General features: G+C 41.6%; 1 protein-coding gene and 1 long non-coding RNA gene across 2 annotated transcripts; one reads left to right on the top strand and one right to left on the bottom strand.

Moving 5' to 3' along the window:
- Positions 1-876: 876 nt before the first annotated feature.
- Positions 877-9414, top strand: LOC104442717. Its single transcript, XM_010056111.2, has 2 exons — positions 877-1662; positions 8080-9414. The coding sequence occupies exons 1-2, from the start codon at positions 877-879 to the stop codon at positions 9412-9414; spliced, it is 2121 nt and encodes a 706-aa protein (XP_010054413.2).
- A 3126-nt stretch (positions 9415-12540) lies between these two features.
- On the bottom strand, positions 12541-13241 carry LOC104431022. The gene is made up of 3 exons (XR_005550423.1): positions 13206-13241; positions 12817-12995; positions 12541-12711 (listed from the first exon to the last, which is right to left on the bottom strand). It is a non-coding gene; the product is annotated as an uncharacterized LOC104431022 (long non-coding RNA).
- Between the last annotated feature and the right edge of the window lie 6326 nt (positions 13242-19567).

Here is a 19567-nt window from a genome sequence, read left to right as displayed (position 1 = left end):
TCCAACGACCCCTCTCGGTAGTTGACCTCGAGCTCGAACCGGTAAGCCTCCGTTTTTCCTTCTCTTTGCTGCCCTTTTGGGGATGCCGGACAGGGGTTCATGGCCGTCCGGCTTACGTGAACTCCTGCCCCCGTAGTTTTTTAGCTAAGTCGTTGGGTGGTGTTGGTTGTGTGCTGAGGATCCCAGCCCCATTTGGAGTCTCGGTTGAGCCGGAAAACTTAATTTGAATACCCAATGTCACATAAGATTTGGACTTGGGAAAACTCACGTCTAAAACGAGGGCCGTGGGTTCATCTTTTAAATAATATCCCTAAACTTATTTTTTTTTGTACCAAGGGATAGGTCGCGATAGTAAAAGTTATAAAAATACTTCAAATCATGTCGGTTGATTGTGAAAATGTAGAACAAAAATTATAACATTATTCTTTATTAAAGACATTCATCATCTGCAAGTATCCTCTTTATTGCAAAGTATCTCAATGAATCTCAATTATTGATGTGTTGAGGGATTGATTTCAAAGGTAACCTCATTCACATGAATCTATGGTTAAGATTACGAATCTCTGGGAGGGATCATCGAGGCACTTCATCATCTTGATTAGTTGTTTTTCCTTCTCTCCTTTCCCTCAAACCTCCCAAAGGCATTGATTCTCTAGTAGTTTATGTCCATGAAGATGTTTTAACTTTGAATCTCTCTCTTTACCAAAAAAAAAAAAAAAACCTCCCAAAGGCATTGATTCTCTAGTAGTTTATGTCCATGAAGATGCCGGCGCCGGTGCGGGCGCCAATCAGCGACTGCAATGTCCTGCTGAATAACCAGCGAAGTAATCAATACCAAACATGAGGAATTTGATGGAAACGAAACTAAAGACGGAAATGGCGCCGGCGCCGGTGCGGGCGCCAATCAGCGACTGCAATGTCCTGTTGGGCAGCACGAATTTCCTGAAAACTCCCGAGGGGAAGCTCTTGCAGATCGGCCTCCAAGTCATCTTCACCACCTTCTTGTTCCTCTTACTAGTCATCTTTGGCTCGTGGCGACGTCGCTGCAACGGGGAGAAGTTCCGCCTCTTCATTTTCACGGCCTACAATCTCTCAACCTTATTACTCACCTACTCTCTAAGCCTGATGCACAATGCTTCGTGTCGCAACAATTTATTCCCCATTTGGGCAATGCTCCTGATGATTGCCTTCGGGAGCATTGATTCTATCTCCGCATACGGTCTTGACGACAACGAGCAGTGGAAGAGAAATAATTGGCAGCTCCTGACTAAATTTATTTGGTTGGTCTGGTTGGTAGACTTGTACTTTAGTGATAAGTCCGAGGTGGGGGTCACGGCCGGGTGCCTCGGCTTTGTCTTGTCCATGAAGTTCATTGAGAGGGCTCGGGCCATGATGTCAGCGAGTCGGCGTTCTTTGGAGGAAAATGTGGAACTTGTTGCTGATTATATGATGAATGAGCACGAAGGACGGGGCTCTTTCAGTGAACCCGATCCAGTTACCATGAGAGGGTATAATTATTTGGTGATGGGTGATGAGGGGAGATGGGGGAATTGCTTTGTTTTTGCCATGCGATTCGTCAAGAGGTGTCTCGGGATAAGGGAGGCGACGTGGGGGGTACCGAACGACCAGATGACAAATGACGAAGTGATCACCATTAAAAAGGTATTCCCAACTTTGATTTAATAAGGATTTTCTCCTCAAGTTAGAAATTTATTAAAAAAGGGGCAAAATCGTCTTGATAAATTGTGAAAAAAGTAACAATATACAGTGTCAATGACGTAGACGAGTTGATCCCGGTCGAAAAGGCACATCTTCAATTATTTAAATCTTTAGATTTTTCTTAATTTCGATTTAGTAAGAATCTTCTTTTATTAAAAGAACAAATAGTTAATAGCTTGAAAAATTCAAAACTGATACACCTATGACAAATTTACCCCAAACTATTTTTTTTATCTTAAAAAAATCATAAACCGGTATACCTTTGACAAATTTGCCATAAACTGCTACACTTATGTTAAACTTACCTTATGTTAGTTTTCGTTAAATTTTACTGTCAAATTATTAAGTTAAATGACACGTGACAATTGATTGGTATAATTTTACGCTATATTTGTCACAGTTTATAATTTTTGTGATTTTTTTTGTGTTATTAATCCAATTTAACGGATGATATATTTGTTACAAATTTACCAGTTTGAGATTTTTTTTGGTCAAATAAATTAGTTTTGGGTAAATTTGTCATAAATGTACCAGTTTAGGTTTTTTTTTATTTATTTTAATGGTCAGTCAGGGTAAATTTGTTACTGATGTACTAGTTTGGAATTTTTTATGGTCAAAAAATAGTTTAGGTAAATTTGTTACATGTGTACCAGTTTGAGATTTTTTAAAATATTAATCAAAGAACAAAATAAGTTATCTTGATTGGTTGTGAAAAAGTAAAAAATGATGACTCTTTGCATTATTAATGACATGATACCACAACATGAATCAAGACGAGACGTTCATCCTCTATGAAAATCCTCAGCCTTGCAAAGTATCACAATGAATCTCAATTGTTGATGCTTTGATTGATAGATTTCGACAGTAACCTTTTTCACATGAATCTATCATTGGGTTATTGAGGCACTAAATAAGAACACGAACAAGGGTAGATAATCCCCTTCTGTCAACTCCAACTTATTTCTGACTCATATGACTTTTGGGTTCTTTATCTCGGCATGCTTCCATTATACTTAGGTGACTTGATTTCATCAGGCGTACTCTAAATTTGATGCAAAAGTTTAAACTATTAAATAGATGAAGACTATTCATATTGGGCACATGATAATTAAATACTTAAGCCACGTGAGATTACAATTACCACTCCCCTTTTGTGTGAGTCGACCTCTTACATGTGTAGGACCTCACTCAGTTATTTGGGAAATAGACACAACTCCTATATTGTGTGAGCTAACTTTAATAAATTCATCAAGAGTGGTAAGTTTAGGAATGAAGTGTCGGGATATGAACTTTTGTTAACATCTTATTTTTGTCGGGCAAGTAAGGGCCTGTTTGTTAAAAATTATTTCTGTTCCCTAGAACAAAAATTTCTGTTTTTTTGTTCTTGGGAACAAAAAAGGAACAGAAACGCGTTTGTTTGCATTTTTGTTCCAAATCTATTTTTTTGTTCCAAGAAACACATCTAGAACAGAAATAAGAAACAAAAAAAAAAATTTGCTTATTGTTTCTAGAACAAAATTTAGGAACACTTTTTCTCTCTCTTCCATTTTCTTCTCTCTTTTTCTTCTTCTTTTCTTATTCTTTTTTCTTTGGCCGGTCGCGGCTTCGGCCATGGCCCGCGAGGCCAACCTTGCGCCGGGCGGGCGAGCTCGCGAGCCAAGGCGAGGCCGAGCCTCGCCCAACTCTGCGAGGCTCGGCCTCGCCGGGCCCGGCAAGCCTCGTCGTGGCTGGGCAAGGCCGCCGGCCCTCGTCAACCGGTCACCGACCATGGCCGAGGCCGGCGACCGGCCAAAAGAAGAAAAAAAGAAAAAGAAAAAAAGGAAAATAAATAAGAAAATAAGAAAAATAAGAAAGAAAATAGAAAAATAAAATAAAAATTAAAAGAAATAAAAAAAATTATACAAATTTACCAAACGTGTTTCTATTCTTTTTATATTTTTTGGAACAGTTTACCAAACGCGTTTTTTTGTTCAAAAATTGTTTCTTAAAGCAGAAATGCTTTTTTCTATTTCTGTTCCCAGAAACAATTTTTAAACAGAAATGTTACCAAATGCACCCTAAGTCGTAACTTCCTTATGAAAATACAAAAGGTGTAAAATAGCCCGAAAAAAAAAAAAAGAAAAATTTCCCTCGGCTCGCCGAGGTCGGGCTCTAGCCTCCTCCTTAGCCCATTTCTTTTATTTTTTTCTCAGCTTGGCCTCTTCCCTTCTTCTTTCTTTCTCAGCCCCGGCCTATTTCCCTTCTCATCCTGGCCCCCGCATGCCTTCCTCTTTTTTCCTCTCTATCTTCTTCACGCGTGCTGGGAGAAGACAGAGCTATATACCAGGCGTCTAGCTGCAATTTCCGAAGGGGGTGGCAGAGAGAGCATGGGCAGAAAAGTCGGGGAGGGAGACTGAGCCAAACAGGGTGTCGCGACCTACCCTCGGGGGGAGGGAGCAGGTTAGGGGTATTGCCTAAGGACGGGCCTAAGGCCCATGATTAGGCGCGGGCTCCCAAGCCCATACCCCACGTGACATTGGGATATTATTAAGAAATTTTGCACAAAAGAGTCGCCACTAGCCTATTGGGGTCAGCTAGAAACCAAGTGAGACATGGGAGCGTGCCTCACTTCCTACGCAACCAGAGAGTCTAGGTTCGGGGACTTGATTACACTAATTAACCAATTAGTGCCATTTCGGTACCTAATCTTGTTCATTTTAACAAAATGATTTTCATCAGGCAGTTTAGATCGATTTCATACCTATCCGCTAACATAGGAAGTGAGCATGCAGGTGCACAATCAATAAAGTAATAATTATACCTACCAAGGTCCTATTAGCCTTAAAATTAAACACGTGCAAATTAAACACAAAACACGCAAATCAAACATACAATAAAAACAACATACAAGAATATAAAGGCTTAATTACACTAAAGCGGCAATATATAGCAATTCCTAACCAAACCCTATCATTCTTGGATTTTCAAAAAAAAAAATATTAAATTAAATTAAATTTTTTTTCAAAAAGAAAGTCGAATTTTTAATGTTTTCTGAGTTTTTTTAAAATTTCGGAAAATTTTTTGAATTTTTGAATTTTTATCATTTTTTCGAAATTTTTGATTTTTATAATTAAATTTTTGATTTTTTTTTAAAATTTTAATATATATTTAATATTTAATATTATTATACTTCAATAAAATGGGTTCGGACCGGGTAAACGCAATCCGGCCCATGGACCCAACCCAAACCCGGATCCAACATTTTTGGGTTAAAAGAAACATTTTGTTTTTTTTTTTTTTTACAGCTTTTTTAAAGATTCTTTTTTTTTTTTTTTTTTTTAAATTTTTTTATCTTTTCCCCACTTCATCATTTCCCCTGCACGTTCTGCCCAACTGTCCTTCCCGAGGCCAACTTTGCCGCTTTAGTTTTCTATTTTTTATTTAATTTTCTTTTCTTTTCTTTTTTTGATTTTTCTTGGTTTTTTTATTTTTTATTTTTTTATTTCTTTCCCTCATCTCTTCTGACACTTTCACCGAACACCCCCCTACCGACCGTCTTTCCTTCTCTTTTTGGGTTTTCTTCTTCTCCTCTTCTTTTTTAATTTTTGTTTTGTCATTTTTCTGGCTTTTCTTTGTTCTCTTTTTTTTATTCTTTCCCTCCTCCCTTCTGACTCTCTTCTTCACGAGACCAACGTCCTCCTTTCTTTTTCAATTTTTTTTACTTTTTCACTCTTTCGATACTTTTCTTTTGCTCTTGTTTCTTTTTACTATTTTTTTTTTCGGTCTTCTTCTTCCAGCGACCTCTCTGCACGCCAAAGCCACCTTCTCTCCTACGCCCTCTTTCACCGAAACTCATCGATCAAACCAGTCCCATTTTAAACGAACCTCACTATTTTTTGTCACCCACATCGACACCGCTCGCACTCGGGCCACCACCGAGCCGACACCCACTCTCTCCCCTAAACGGACAAGGAAGGAATACGGGACATAACTTGCACAAAAATAAACCGAAAACAACATATGGCCATATAAACACGAAATGGACCGAATAAAAACGTGCAGAATAGCAACAAAACGCATCTATCAACGACGGGCGCGTATAATGGACGAGGGTTCAAGAATAGTCATGCTAGCTTCACTTAGGCATTTATACAAACAGTTCGCGGGCATTACCAAATGTTTGGATTTCTGACTCAACCGAGACTCGAAATGGGACCAGGGTTCTCGGAAAATGACCAACAACACACAGAGGTTTGGCTAAAGATTTATAGGCGCCGAAGGAACTAAAGCTCATGCGAACAGGTCGTCCACGAGCTCCGGTTCAACGCCCTACAAAAACGGAGCAGTAGAGAATGACCTACTTGGTTCAACGAGAAGATTAGGTGTCAACACAGGGAGACCAATAAGGAAAAGAAACGGGGAAGAGCGGCTAGCGAGGGGAAGGGGGCAAAACAGAGAGAGGGATCGAGAGTGACCGAGGGAGGGCAGAGAGGGAGAGACATAGAGAAAGATGAAGAGTAGAGAGGAGGGTGGGGCTCACGCCTTTGGCTTGCTATTTCTTGTCTTGATCGAACGGGGCTGAGACTCGCGGACGCTCGCTTTCACTCGGTTTCGAGTGTCGGCGAGCCTTCCTTGGCCGCCGTGGGGCGTTGTTGCCTCTCTGCGTTGTTTATTGGTGTGGATTCAAGCTTCGAACTGCTCGGTTTTCCCTTTTCAGTTAGCGTATACTTGGTGTTTGTTAAAATGTCTGACTCAACTTCGTTTATGTGCTCTCCATTTCTGGCCGAATCGGCATTCCCGTGTAACGCTCACCTTCCCCTGTTGTTGTGATTTTTGTGTTGGTTGTTTGGGGCCATCTGCGACTTCGTTTCACCTCAGCCCTGCCAATTTTTTTTTTTTTTGGGTACCTGGTTGTTGGTATGAAGGTAGGCTAGTGACTGGCAGCCTAGATGAGTATTGAGGGGTGGTTGTGTTGGGGCTAGGAGTGGTGGCGTCGGGGTTGCCTCGAGCTGAGCCGTCTCCTCTAGCCAACTCTGGCCGAGTTAGATCCCAGCCGAGCTTGGAGGAGGCCGAGCCAAGTCTAGGGCGGCGATGGTGGCTGACCAGGAAGAGACTGAAGCGTCACTAGAGTGAGCATGCGACCAAGCTGAGAAAAGTGACGCCACTCGTTTGGACCGTATCCGTCGAGGCCGGGAGGAGTAGGGAGGCACTGAGAGGGAGTCGGGTCAGGTTGGTGATGAAGCAAAGTCGGATCCAGGCCAATCCTGCTGACCGGCTAAAGGCCTTCTCGTCGGGGCTGGCTGGCTGAGATTTTTCATGGGCTGGATTTAGTTAGGATTTAGTTTTAGGATTATGTTTATATTAAGAATTCGGGTCGGGCTTAGTCTTTTTACCTTTGGATTTGAGGGTTTTGGACTAGGCTCAATCGCTGAGTCTAGTCCAGCCGTGGCCCATGCCGGGCGACCGGGTCGAACCTGACCAAGGTCAAATGCGTAGATCCGATCCGATTGGGTATATTATGATCTAATATAATATAATATAGTATACTATAATATTAGTATTTTAGGATTAAGAAATATTTTAAAATTAAAAAAAAATTGCAGAAATATGGTTAGGAAGTATCTCGTCTTGTCCCTTTAGTGCGATTAGGGCCACGGACGTCGGATTTTCTTTCTTCCACCTTGCCTTGTTTGTTTGAAGTTTGTGTGTTTAATGCTCGCAATACTTGGTTTTTCTATTTACCATATCGCACTTCAATAATTTTTTTTTTTTTTTCCTTTTTTAGAATGTCTTGGATTAATTTTAAATTATGATGAAACTTGCAAAAACATATGCATGCTCACTTAGTGGACTAATGCCCTTAGGATCATAATTGAAAATCAACATTGCATAACCACTTCAGATAGTATACTCTCAAGTTAGGTACTAGAAAAGCCCTAATAGAAACATTAATGTAAACAAGTCTTCGATTCTAGAATCTCTGGTTGCATAAGAATTGAGACGACACTCTGGTGCAAGATATGGACTTGGGAGAGTCCACGCCTAACCGATGGGCTCAACTTTGGGCAATACCCTTAAATCTATGTCTTTTCCATTTTTGAATGGAAAAGAGAGGTTGTGACAACTCTTGACTTGTACTCTAATAAAATGTTTGTATGTCTTGGTTTAAATCATTAGGTGGAAAATGGCTGCACATATAAGACCCATTATAATCATGTATTCGAATAATTAACTTGGCCATTAACTTATATGCAAGCTCAACTCTTTACTCAGGTGTGGAATTGTGAAGGGAGGCTCTTAAGATTAGAAAGAGAATCCCACTACAAGCTCAAAGACATGTGCCTCTCTTTTGCACTCTTCAAGCTCCTCCGTTTGAGATAGGCAGGCTACTCATTGCCCCAAGAGGCTCACGAGAAGACATGGAATTTGATTCTCCATGGATTGCTCTCAGATAGAGACGGATACAAGCGAGCGTTTCGAATCGTTGAGGTCGAGCTCACGTTCCTTTACGATTTTTTCTACACCAAGTACAGTATCATATTCCACCCTGGTTATTGGACAACCAAATTGATGGAGTTAATGGGCATTGCCATTGGCATCGGGGCTATGACATCACTCTTGAAGTATCATCAGAGAGGTAACAGTAGTAACTGTCCACTCACCACTATGCCAAATGGGTTGAGTGTTGACATATTCGTTACCAGCGTGATGATAACCTCGTTCATCGTCATGGAGCTCATTCAATATTTTTTCATGAGTTTCTCGGAATGGGCCAAAGTGATATGGATATGCCAATATGTGCGGAAGGAGTCATGGCAAAAGAGTGCGCAGATTGAGAGTATGATCAAATGGATATGTGGGGTCTGGTTGTTGAAGCCTTGGGAGCGAAAGCTTCATCAGTACTCATTTCTCGACTCGTACTTCTATAAACCTTCTAGGTTATTGAACAACCGGATTATGGCGGCCTTCATTGATCAAACTAGGGATGGCCAGAGACAGAGCCCGCCGATCCAATTGTCTGAAGAAGTGAAGCAAGCGGTGTTTCATGCTCTGAGGTTGAATAACAGTTTTTATTTGGAGAATGGATGTGGCTCACTGAGATTGAACAATCACTTCGATATGCTGTCGTGGGCGTGTCATCTGGAGACAGAGACTCAAGTCATCATGGTGTGGCACATTGCTACTAGCTTCTGTGAGCATCGATTACCTATAAGATTAGACTTGCCCAAAATGAAGGATTTTCGAGTGGCAACTACCTTGTCCAAATATTTGGCTTACTTTGTTGCTTTCGCTCCACAGCTACTACCAGATCGCCCTTTATTTGCGGAGCATGAGTTCAATCAAGCAATCATCCAAGCCAGGGTGTTCTTTGGGAGATGCAAAACAATGGTGGACCGGATTAAGAAGATGGAGGAAGTGCCGGGTGGCCATTCTGCGCATGAAGGAACTATAATTGAGTTGGGTTCTCGGCTTGGGTATTCACTAGTAAATGATATAGGAGATGAGGACAATATTTGGAAGATTCTGGCTGACTTTTGGGTGGAACTTGTGTTGTACGTGGCCCCTTCGGATAATGCGAAAGCACACGTGGAGCATTTGGCAAGAGGAGGCGAGTTTGTGACTCATTTGTGGGCTTTGCTCTCTCACGCAGGAATCGAGAGAAAAAAGCCTCCTACTGAGCCACATAATGCACTAGAGAGAAGCAACAGCTTCTGAACTAATCCAGTGGTTGATAATATCAGTTGCATGTTACCGGTGATTGTGATAATAAATGGTTACTTATGTATTATTCATGTGGATCTTGTCCAAGATAATAGTGCAATGTGTTTCATTGCATCACTTGCAACTCTCACTATGCATTTAATGTAATAAAATATTAGGTAAACATTTGATTTACCAAGTCAATAATAAAATACTCCATTTATAGATCGACACGTGTTTAGTAGGGGGTCATATTTCAGATTTTTAAAAAAATCAATTTCACTCACCTTCTCTCTTCAATGCCCCCACTTTGTCTCTCTCCACTATACAGTGCTTTGAAGAGGTGAGTTTGGAGGGAAGTGAATAGAAAGAGAATCTCCTTCGGCGAAGATGTGGATTATGAAGGACGACGAGAGACTGAGTGGATTGAGATTGCGATTGAGAGGAGAGGAAAGAAGGGAGAGAGCCGCGAAAGGAGGAAAGCCGGAGAGCGCGATTGGAGGAGAGACGTCGAAGAGCTTGGAGGCAAGGGAGTACACCTGGAGGAGGAGCAATTGGGCTAACGGGAGGGGTGGGAGGCGAGACAAGTCAAGGAGATGGCAGGGGCGGGGACAGCAGCAGCAGATGAGGAGAGGTTGGGACAATGGAGCGGCTGTTGGTGGGAGCAGGCAATAGTAGTGATTTGGGGGAGGAAAATGTGAGGCGTGTCGAAGAGAGGAGAACAGAGCAACGGAGGAGAGGGAGAAGGTGGGTGTTTTCATGGAAGAGGAAAGGTGATATAAAAAATCGATTTTTGAAAAATCTGAAATGTGGGCCTCGTTAGATACGTATTAGTTAATAAGTGAAGTGTCTTATTGTTAATTTGGCATGCTGAATTGAAATTAGATACAAATTTCACGCGCGAAGACTAAATTTTGTTTCAAAAAAACCTAAGAAAGTAATAATGACGATAACAATGAAAAAAAGAGGAACAAAAAATGGTTCTCGGAAAACCTGATAATGCCAATATAGAAGATAAGTGGGGATTACATTTGTTGCTAGACTGTTAAACTCTACTCATAATAAGAATCTTATGGTCATCCTGCCATAGATCTCTTGGAAAACCGCGTTGAATGGATATTGGAAGCAAAAACCAGGACTCACTGTGACATCGTCCCCCTAAAAACCTCAATATTATCACCCATCTCGACATCACGCCATTTGAATGACTTATCTTCATTGATCCTGCTTTGTTTATGTATGAAAGAAATACCCCTTCAAGGGAAGATCAAACTTTGGGCTTGGCTGTGACTTCTCAAGCTCTTTCCTCAAATTCTTTACTTTATCCCACGGTTTCACTTCCACCACAACTTTTAGGTTGGCCTTCCATGGCAACACTATCATTGTGAACTTCTTCAACAGAGGTTTGCTATGAATGTCGACACCGGAATTTTTTTGAAGCTCATAATAGCAAATCCGGTGATCATTTTCAAGATTAGTTCCATTTGCAAATAACATCCCCCATTCAAGAGGGACATCTTCTAGGAATCAGCCTACCTCTCTAAAGGGTTTCACAGGATGTGAGGCTGCATTTTGGACGACGGCATTCCTATGCTAAGTTCGATTTTAGGGGATGGGTGGCTCTGGCACAATGATGACCTAAATGTGGGAATGATTGAGGATGTTGCAACCTCGACATTGAGCTCGTCTTTGAGAACCTCACTGTCGAAAACAAAAGTTTGGCCATAGACTGATTTTTCGTGTTATTTTTTTATCTTCCCTTTAATCTCCAGGAATGTATCATCATAACCAATTTCAATGCAGAAAGGTCTTCCTTCCTCGTGCTCAAAGAAAACATGAAAATGTGATTTGAAGAAGAACTCAATCCAAATGCTTATTGTCACAAGATTGAGTGAATGTCTTAGAAGTGGAATGGATACATATATGGAAAGAAAATCCAATTACTAGGGTTCATGATCTTAAATGTATCTGAGACATTTGCACAAGGGAGCGACCACTAATTAATGAAGGAAAATTATAAATAAGGGTATAAAGTGGGAGCATTTTTTTTAAATAGAATTAAAAAACAACCTTATTTCAAATAAATTCTAAAGTGGCGGAGTTAGTTTAAAATAAGGATTTGAATTTGCCGACTAACAACTAATTAATTTTTCCGGCGGCCGAAACTGCGCAATTTTGTCCCAAACAAAATATGGACGAAGATTAAAACGAAAAAGAAAAACTGGAAAACCAAAAAAAAAGAAAAGAAAAAGGAAGTCTCAAACCAGAAGAGAGAGAGAGAGAGAGAGAGAGCAGATGCTGGGGGCGTGCGTCATGGCCGGTTGGATTTTCCCGGCGAGAGCAGTTGACCCTCGGTGAGAGTTGACTGATGCTCGGCTTCATGACAGAGCTTGTCCACGAATCTGGGCTGGCGGAGCTCGATGTCGAGCCTCTCTGCACTCTTCCAGCCGGACGCCATGGCGGAGATCGAGATCGGTGAAGAACAGGATGAGGCGCATTAGAAGGCTTAACGCTTCTTGAATACACGTCGCATCTTCGTTTTCTCAGTTTTTTTTGCAGGGAATTGTGGTCTGGATTTTTCTGGGTTAGATTTTTATGGAAACACTTTTCACAGAACATTTTAATTCCTTAAATGGGTTGAAGCTTGATCATGGATTGATTTTGATTTTTGATCCACCCAAATCGGAATCTTGTTAATGGATTCAAACACGTTGCTGAACCCGATAGCCCGATTGCCGATGCACCGCCGGCTTCTAGTAGCTCAGGGGTGCAATCTCCCAAAGGTAGGGAAACTTTGATTCTATTCTTAGCTATGTAAGTGAGATGCATGTTGCAGGATTGCTTGGCCGCTCTCCAGGCCGAAGGAAAAAAATCAGCATCATGCCCTTTGCTAGACGGATACCCATGTTTCGACAGTTGAAAAAATCAAGAGTCGCTTGTTTGTGAAAATTTGGCCGGCCAGTAAGATCGAGCCCTTATTTGAAACTGATTTCATCATTTCAGACATTTATATGAAACAAAGTACACTTTAGATATGTTAGAGTTTTCTCTCGCCCATGTTAGAGTTTTCTCTCGCGTCTAGGTCGAGATATTCGCCATGTCTTCATCTTCAACCGTTCTTCGTCCGATCTCGTGCTTTCCTTTTGCACTTTCGGAGCTCGTCGCTACTTCTACCTTAATTGTATCCGTTCTTCTTTCACTCTTCTGCATGCACATCTTCTTCCTATACTTCCAGTCCTCACCTTATTCTCGTTCGAGTTTTTCCTCATTATCTCTTCACTTCTGATTTTTCCAGCTTTGCATGTAGCCGATCTGTAACATGCAACCCTTGCAATCCTTAGTTTCGGTCCTACTTTCTACAAATAATCTATCCTAGTGTTCTTCGGTTCTTACATCAATGGATGAAAGGGACGATACCTCCAGAATTGCTTCTCTATGCAGTCGCCTGGGTCAACTATGCTCGAACAGGAGCTGGAGGTCTGGGATGATCTTCCTTCCTCGGCCAAACTGCACGATTGTCGTCTTATCTTGGTGGGTAATGTTTTTACTAATCCTTCTGTCAACATATCAGCATTTCAAGTTGCAATGAAGAAAGCCTGGAGAATCGAACATGTAGAGATTACTCCGCAATCTGGGCTGTATATAATCAAATTTCGAAATGAATTAGAGCGAAGGCGTGTCTTTGGATGGGAGCCCTTGGCTGTTTTCTGGCCACTTGGTTAATCTTCGCCCATGGCAACCCATCACTCCTTTGCAACATTATGATTTTAGTAAGTGTATGTTTTGGGTGCATGTTGTTGGATTACCTTTGGAGTGGACTTCTCCTCATATTCTGCGTAGAGAGTGTCTCTCGATTAGGCAAAGTTTAGGATGTGAAAACGATAACTCTGCAAGAATACGGATTGAATTAGATTTGAAAGCACCTTTGAAAAATGGCAAACTCATAAGTATTGAAGGAAAAACTCTCTGGTTGGATTTTCGGTATGAGCGGTTGTCACATTACTGTTACTCTTGTGGACGTCTCGGGCATTATGCTGCTTCATGTCCGGAGGTTCCTTATGATGAATCCCAATTTGACGGTCGTGACACGATGATCTATGGACCTTGGGCGAGAGCGAGCTTAAACAATTTAGTCCATCTTTGGGATGCTTTTTATCAACCTAAATCCCCTAGTGAGACATTGGACGAAGCAGTACCTGAAACTCCTCCTCCATTTCAGTCTGCACTCCTCGCTCTTCCATCTATTCCTGCCAAGGTGGATGTAACTTTGAATCCTGGTATACAACACGAACCTTCTGGGCGCTTGAATGTTGTCAATCCCTCTGTTATTACTACGGATCTCGTCCCTGCAGCAGACAAGATGAAAGCTACTCAGCCCTGTACAGTGGATAAACAACGAAGCGATCTAAGATCACTCGTCCTCTGTCTCTTGGGGGCTCTAGTAAAAAATCTAAACGCTATGCACCTTATGATGTGACCTTTCCTTCATCTACAGGTATGGATGAGTCCCTTCTTTTGGATGCCCCAGTTTTTGAGGCAACTTTTCCTGATCTTCGGGCTTTGGCGGCTGGCCCTCAACAGCCACCGGGTTCCAAATGAATCTTCTCTCTTGGAATTGTCGAGGATTGGGCAATCCCACGACAATTCAAGCCTTAAAGGCGATGATAGCCTCGTGATAAGCCCGATATTTTGTTCTTAATGGAAACGAAGCATAATCAGAATTTTGTGAATAGGATACAGCGGAAGTTACATTTCACTCACTCTTATGTGAAGGACCCTGTCGGCTTCAAGGGAGGCCTCGCTCTGTTTTGGAATGACACTTTTGAAGTTTCTCTTGTTCATTTGGATGATCGGTTGTTGATTTCATTGCTGTGATCCTCGAACTTCTGTCTCTACGCATATCACTTGCTTGCATGCTCCCCATCATATCAACTCCGTCAAGAGTTACGGGATACTATCGAATTATACATGCTGCCAATCATTTACCTTGGATCTGTCTTGGTGACTTTAATGATTTCCTTTCTCCACAGGAGAAGATGGGTAAGAGACACGCATCCACTTCGAGAATGACCTCTTTTCGGAACCTAATTAATGATTGTGCCCTTCTAGAACTACACAAGAAAGGCTGTGAATTTACCTGGTCCAATCATCGTGAAGGGGATGATCTTGTAAAGGAGAAGTTAGATCGGGCGTTTTGTTCTCTGGATTGGCGACGTCTTTCCCTTCGCAAGTTTATGCTTTACCTCCTGTGGGCTCGGATCACCGCCCTTTGCTGTTGCAAGCGCGTCCCCCATCTCGTCGACGTACAAAAATGTTTCACTACGAAGCTTTCTGGAACCTAGATCATGAGTGTCACGACATAGTTTCAAAGACATGGGACAATGGTAGTACCTCATTGCTTCCGAAGTTACAGGCAGTTGCTCTCCGATTATCTAGCCGGAGCGAGAAAAAGGTTCAGCAACGGTCACCGGCGTATCTCTCATTTGCATTCTCAACGCAATCAATCATTAATCGACCGTTTTATCAAAGAGGGGATAAAGAGCAAGCTCATGCAATCCGATGTGAAATTCATCAATTATGGACTCGAGAGGAACAATTTCGGCTATGCGTTCCCGTATTAATTGGTTGAAATGGGAGACCATAATTCAAAGTTTTTTCATGCTTCTACTATGCAACGACGACAGCGAAATCGAATTACAATGCTTCTAGATACTAATCATCGGTGGATTCGAGAACCGATCAGCTTAAAGAACTTACTCGGGTTTCTTCTCTCGGCTATATCGATCAGGCAATCGGGATTTTCAACCTTTTCTACAGCAATGTCCGCCGGTGGTAACTCCTGAAATAAATAATCATTTGATGAGAAAGATCACGAAGAGGAAATTTACCAAGCAACCTGTCAATTGGGAGCTTCAAAGTCTCCCCGTCCCGATGGCCTTCCCGGACTCTTCTATCGGCATCACTTTGGAATGTTATAAAATCATCGGTTATTCAAACGGTCCAAGATTTTTTTGATACAGAAGTATGCCTACCAGACTTAACAGAACGATTATAGCCCTAATCCCTAAAGTTCAGCATCCAGAAAGCATTGAACAATACCGTCCTATTAGTCTTTGTAACTTTGCTTACAAGATCATTTCCAAGATAATGGCCAATCGACTTAAACCATGGTTATCCTCTTTGATATCAAATGAGCAAGCAGCATTTATTAGCAACCGTCAGATTCAGGACAACATTATGGTGGTGCAAGAAGTCATGCATCAATTTCGAGTAAGAGCATGCAAGAAACGTTTCAATTTTATGCTAAAAACAGATATGCAGAAGGCCTATGATCGGGTTGAATGGGACTTTTTGGCAGCCTATTTAAATCATTTGGGCTTTCACTCTAAGTGGGTTTCTCGGGTCATGGCTTGTGTCACTACGGTTTCCTTCAGCATTAGATTTAACGGTGAACATCTTCCTTATTTTAAGCCCACTAGAGGACTGCGCCAAGGTGATCCCCTCTCTCCATACCTCTTCATTTTAATAGCCAATGCCCTATCTGCATCTATCTCTCAAGCTGTGTCTATAGGTCATCTTAAGGGGTTCAATTCAATAGAGACTGTCCTATCTTATCGCACCTATTTTTCGCTGATGATTCCGTATTTTTCCTCCGAGCCACCATTTCGAAAGTCAAAATCTTGCTAACCTCCTAAACCAATATTGCTTCGCCACAAAGCCAGCTCATAAATCGGAATAAATCTGGTGTGTTCTTTAGTAAATATTGTCCTAACTCTCTACAACGAACATAGCACAAGAACTCGGGGTACCTATTCTCACTAAGTATGGAAAATACCTGGGCATTCCTTCGGATTGGGGCGATCCAAGAAGGAAATGTTCTCTGGATTCCGGCAAGAGTAAATGCTAGATTAGCAGGTTGGCGAGAACAATTTTTATCGAAAAGTGGCAAGGAAATCTTACTCAAATCAGTGATACAGGCCTTACCGCAATATGCCATGTCCATCTTCAAGCTTCCGTTGTCTCTCTGCAGATTAATAGAAAAGAAGATCTCAGCTTTTTGGTGGAGTAAGCATAACAGTAATACGGGCATTCACTGGAAAAACTGGTACGAATTAAAGCTGTCCAAAGCTTCGGGGGGATGGGTTTTCGTGATTTAATTAACTTTAACAAATCTATGCTTGGAAAGCAAGCCTGGAGACTTTTCAACAACCTCAAGCTATTTGGAGTCGGCTCTTTAAAGGTTTATATTTTCGATACTCCTCTTTCCAAATTGCTACTTTAGGACATCGGCCTTCTTGGGGGTGGCGAGTTTAGTGAAAGGCGAGAGGTTATTACTCCTAAATTACGATGGTTAGTCGGAGATGGGTCGCAGATTCATATTAGAACAGATCATTGGTTACCTCAAGGTCAGATAGGAGGCTTACCTGCTGAGGGCGAACCAGCACTTGTTGCTGATCTCATTGATTCTCAACGTTCTGAATGGAAGTCTTCCTCGCCACTTCATTCTTCGATCACCGAGTTAGTAAAGCCATTCTCAACACTCCTATCAATCCTTTTCTTCACCACGATCACCTGGTTTGGACAGAGACATCTTCGGTACCTACTCGGTGAAGAGTTGTCATCATTATCTCTCGCACAATCTCAGCACATAATTAAAACCCCATCATCCTCTTATACTAACCCGCCTATGTTATGGAAAAAAATTTGGAATATGCGGACAGTGCCCAAGCTTAAAGCTTTTCTATGGTTAGCTTGTAAAAACGCATTAGCCACAAAAAGAACCTTTACCAGCGACATATCATTCAGCACCCCTTTGTACCCTCTGCCATAACTCTATACCGAAAACAATAGAGCATCTGTTTTTCTTTTGCCCTTGGACTCACGACATATGGAACCATGAAGATATCGAGTCGTATATGTCCTACCTCGATCGCAGACTTGATGCTTGGCTTATAGACTATATTTCTAACCCTCGAGAGTCTCTGGATTTCGAAGTGATTGCTCATCTCCTGTGGGAAATTTGGAAACATCGAAACAACGCCGTCTTTCGCCACTCTCCGTTGGATTCTCTTCTTGTCGTCAATGAAGCCCTCTCCCAACGCATTATCTTCAAGGTCATCCAACCCTCGCCAAAGAAGATTCAAAAGGGTCGAGATCAGTCTAGGGCACGGATGGACCCCCGGCGGAAGGCTTTATCAAATGCAATATTGATGGGGCTTTTCGCCCGATCTCGAGCAAGGATCCATAGCTTGCGTTTACGAGACAGAGAGGAATTTTGACGGATGTGCTTACCCGATCTGTGCTCGCTCGTCGCCATTCCAAGCCGAGATCTACGCTCTTATGTCTCGCTCTTCAACGGATCATCCGAAGGGTCTCCATCTTCAGCCACTTGTGATTGAATCGATGCTTGCAGCTGGTGGAGATCGTTCGGACGAAACAAAGCCGCCATGGAAGGAGAGTCATCTGTTCGCGATTACGGAAGATCTTCTTCAGCAATGCCCTCACCTTTCGCTTCGACATATTCCACGAACGGCAAACCTAGCAGCTGATTGGGCTGCAAAAGCCCATCGGGATCAAGGCCCATCGACAAACCGGCTTTTCTTTCCTCCGCCTTCCTTTCTTAATGTTCTTTCTTCAGATGCTTCCGCTTGTATTAATCTCTAATATAATATAAGTTCTCTTTCGACCAAAAAAAAAAAAAAAAAGTACACTTTAGATATTTTAGCATTTTTTCAGTTTTTTAATCTCATCTAAATACATTTAAAAGAAAAAAAAATAACAAAAATACTACATATGAGAGTGAAAATAATTTTAAAATGCTACGTTAGTATTTTCTGTTAACCAAATTAACAGTATTGATGAAAGGATTTGATTACACATTTTGAAAATTTTAGAATTTAATTGTACTTTCATGATAAGTTTTAGAATTTTTGTATGTTTATTATGATTAAAATACTAATAAAAGTGGGACTCTCTTTTTCCTTCGTTTCTTCTAGTGTTCTCTATTGACTTATCCGGAGGAGTTTCTCGCCCTTCTATGGTGATGGAGAAGAGAAGTCTCCATCAACTTGGACAGGCTCGTGCAAGGCTCCAAAAGAAGGCAGGTTGTGAATTTTCTATACGTGAAGAAAAATTGAGGCTCCTCTGCGCATTAGTCAAAAAGCAACCTCTCGTTTGTCTTAAATGAAAACGCGTGCAGCCTAATCCTCTAGATCAACGAGATGACCTTCGTAAATTTTGATAGGGTATTGTCAATGGTTCAATCGATCCGGTTCCTTACTTAAAATTAGAAACTAGATAGGTCATTTTAGCTTTCTAAACTTGAGAATTAAGAACTAGATTGATTACCACAGAAACCACTCCTAATCGGCTGATTCTAATCCAGTTTGATTTTCAAGTTGGACCAGGACCGTTAGACATCCCTATTTTATAGTACCTGTTTTTCGATGTTATAATAAGCTATGAACAAGTTACCTCACTCTTATTAATCTTCCTCTTCTTGAACATTCGAAGGCACATGTTTCTCGTGAAGGCTATGAGCCCGTTCAACTTGAAAACCAGCTTGAATAAATCAAACCGTTTAGTTTAAGAGCAGTTCCAAGGTGAAACCGCCCGATTTCTTGAAACGCCGGCGGCTCCGCTCAAGTTCATAACCACATGTGACTTCCTAGACAGTGAAACCAACCGCATACTTCACAAGTGCCAAGTAGACTGTACTAGGCCAATTGATTGATTGACACATATATAGGGAGGGCCCACTGTTTGGAATTTTGTTAGTACTTGCCAAAAGTTCCAAAAAAAAAAAAAACATGGCAAAGATATTTTCGACTTCGCTTTCTTTTGACAAACGTCACAAACCCATTCCTAAAGCTCTAGTCGTCAACTTCCTTTCTCCTTCATTCTTTCGTTTTCTCCTTTCCCTCGAACCTCCCAAAAGCCATTGATTCTCTCGTGATAGATATGCGTCCATGAAGTGTTTTCAGTACTCTAGCATAATCAAAACTTTGCGACTCTCTCTCTCTCTCTCTCTCTTAGAAATTCCATAATTTCTTTCTCCAATTAGAAGCCGAATAACCAGCTTAAGTGATCAGTACCAAACATGAGGAATTTGATGGAAACGAACCTAAACACGGCAGTGGCACTGGTGCCGATCCCAAACAACAATGTC

Source organism: Eucalyptus grandis, chromosome 4 (assembly GCF_016545825.1).
Source record: "Eucalyptus grandis isolate ANBG69807.140 chromosome 4, ASM1654582v1, whole genome shotgun sequence".
NCBI lineage: Eukaryota > Viridiplantae > Streptophyta > Magnoliopsida > Myrtales > Myrtaceae > Eucalyptus > Eucalyptus grandis.
This window is presented reverse-complemented; position numbering and strand designations above follow the sequence as displayed.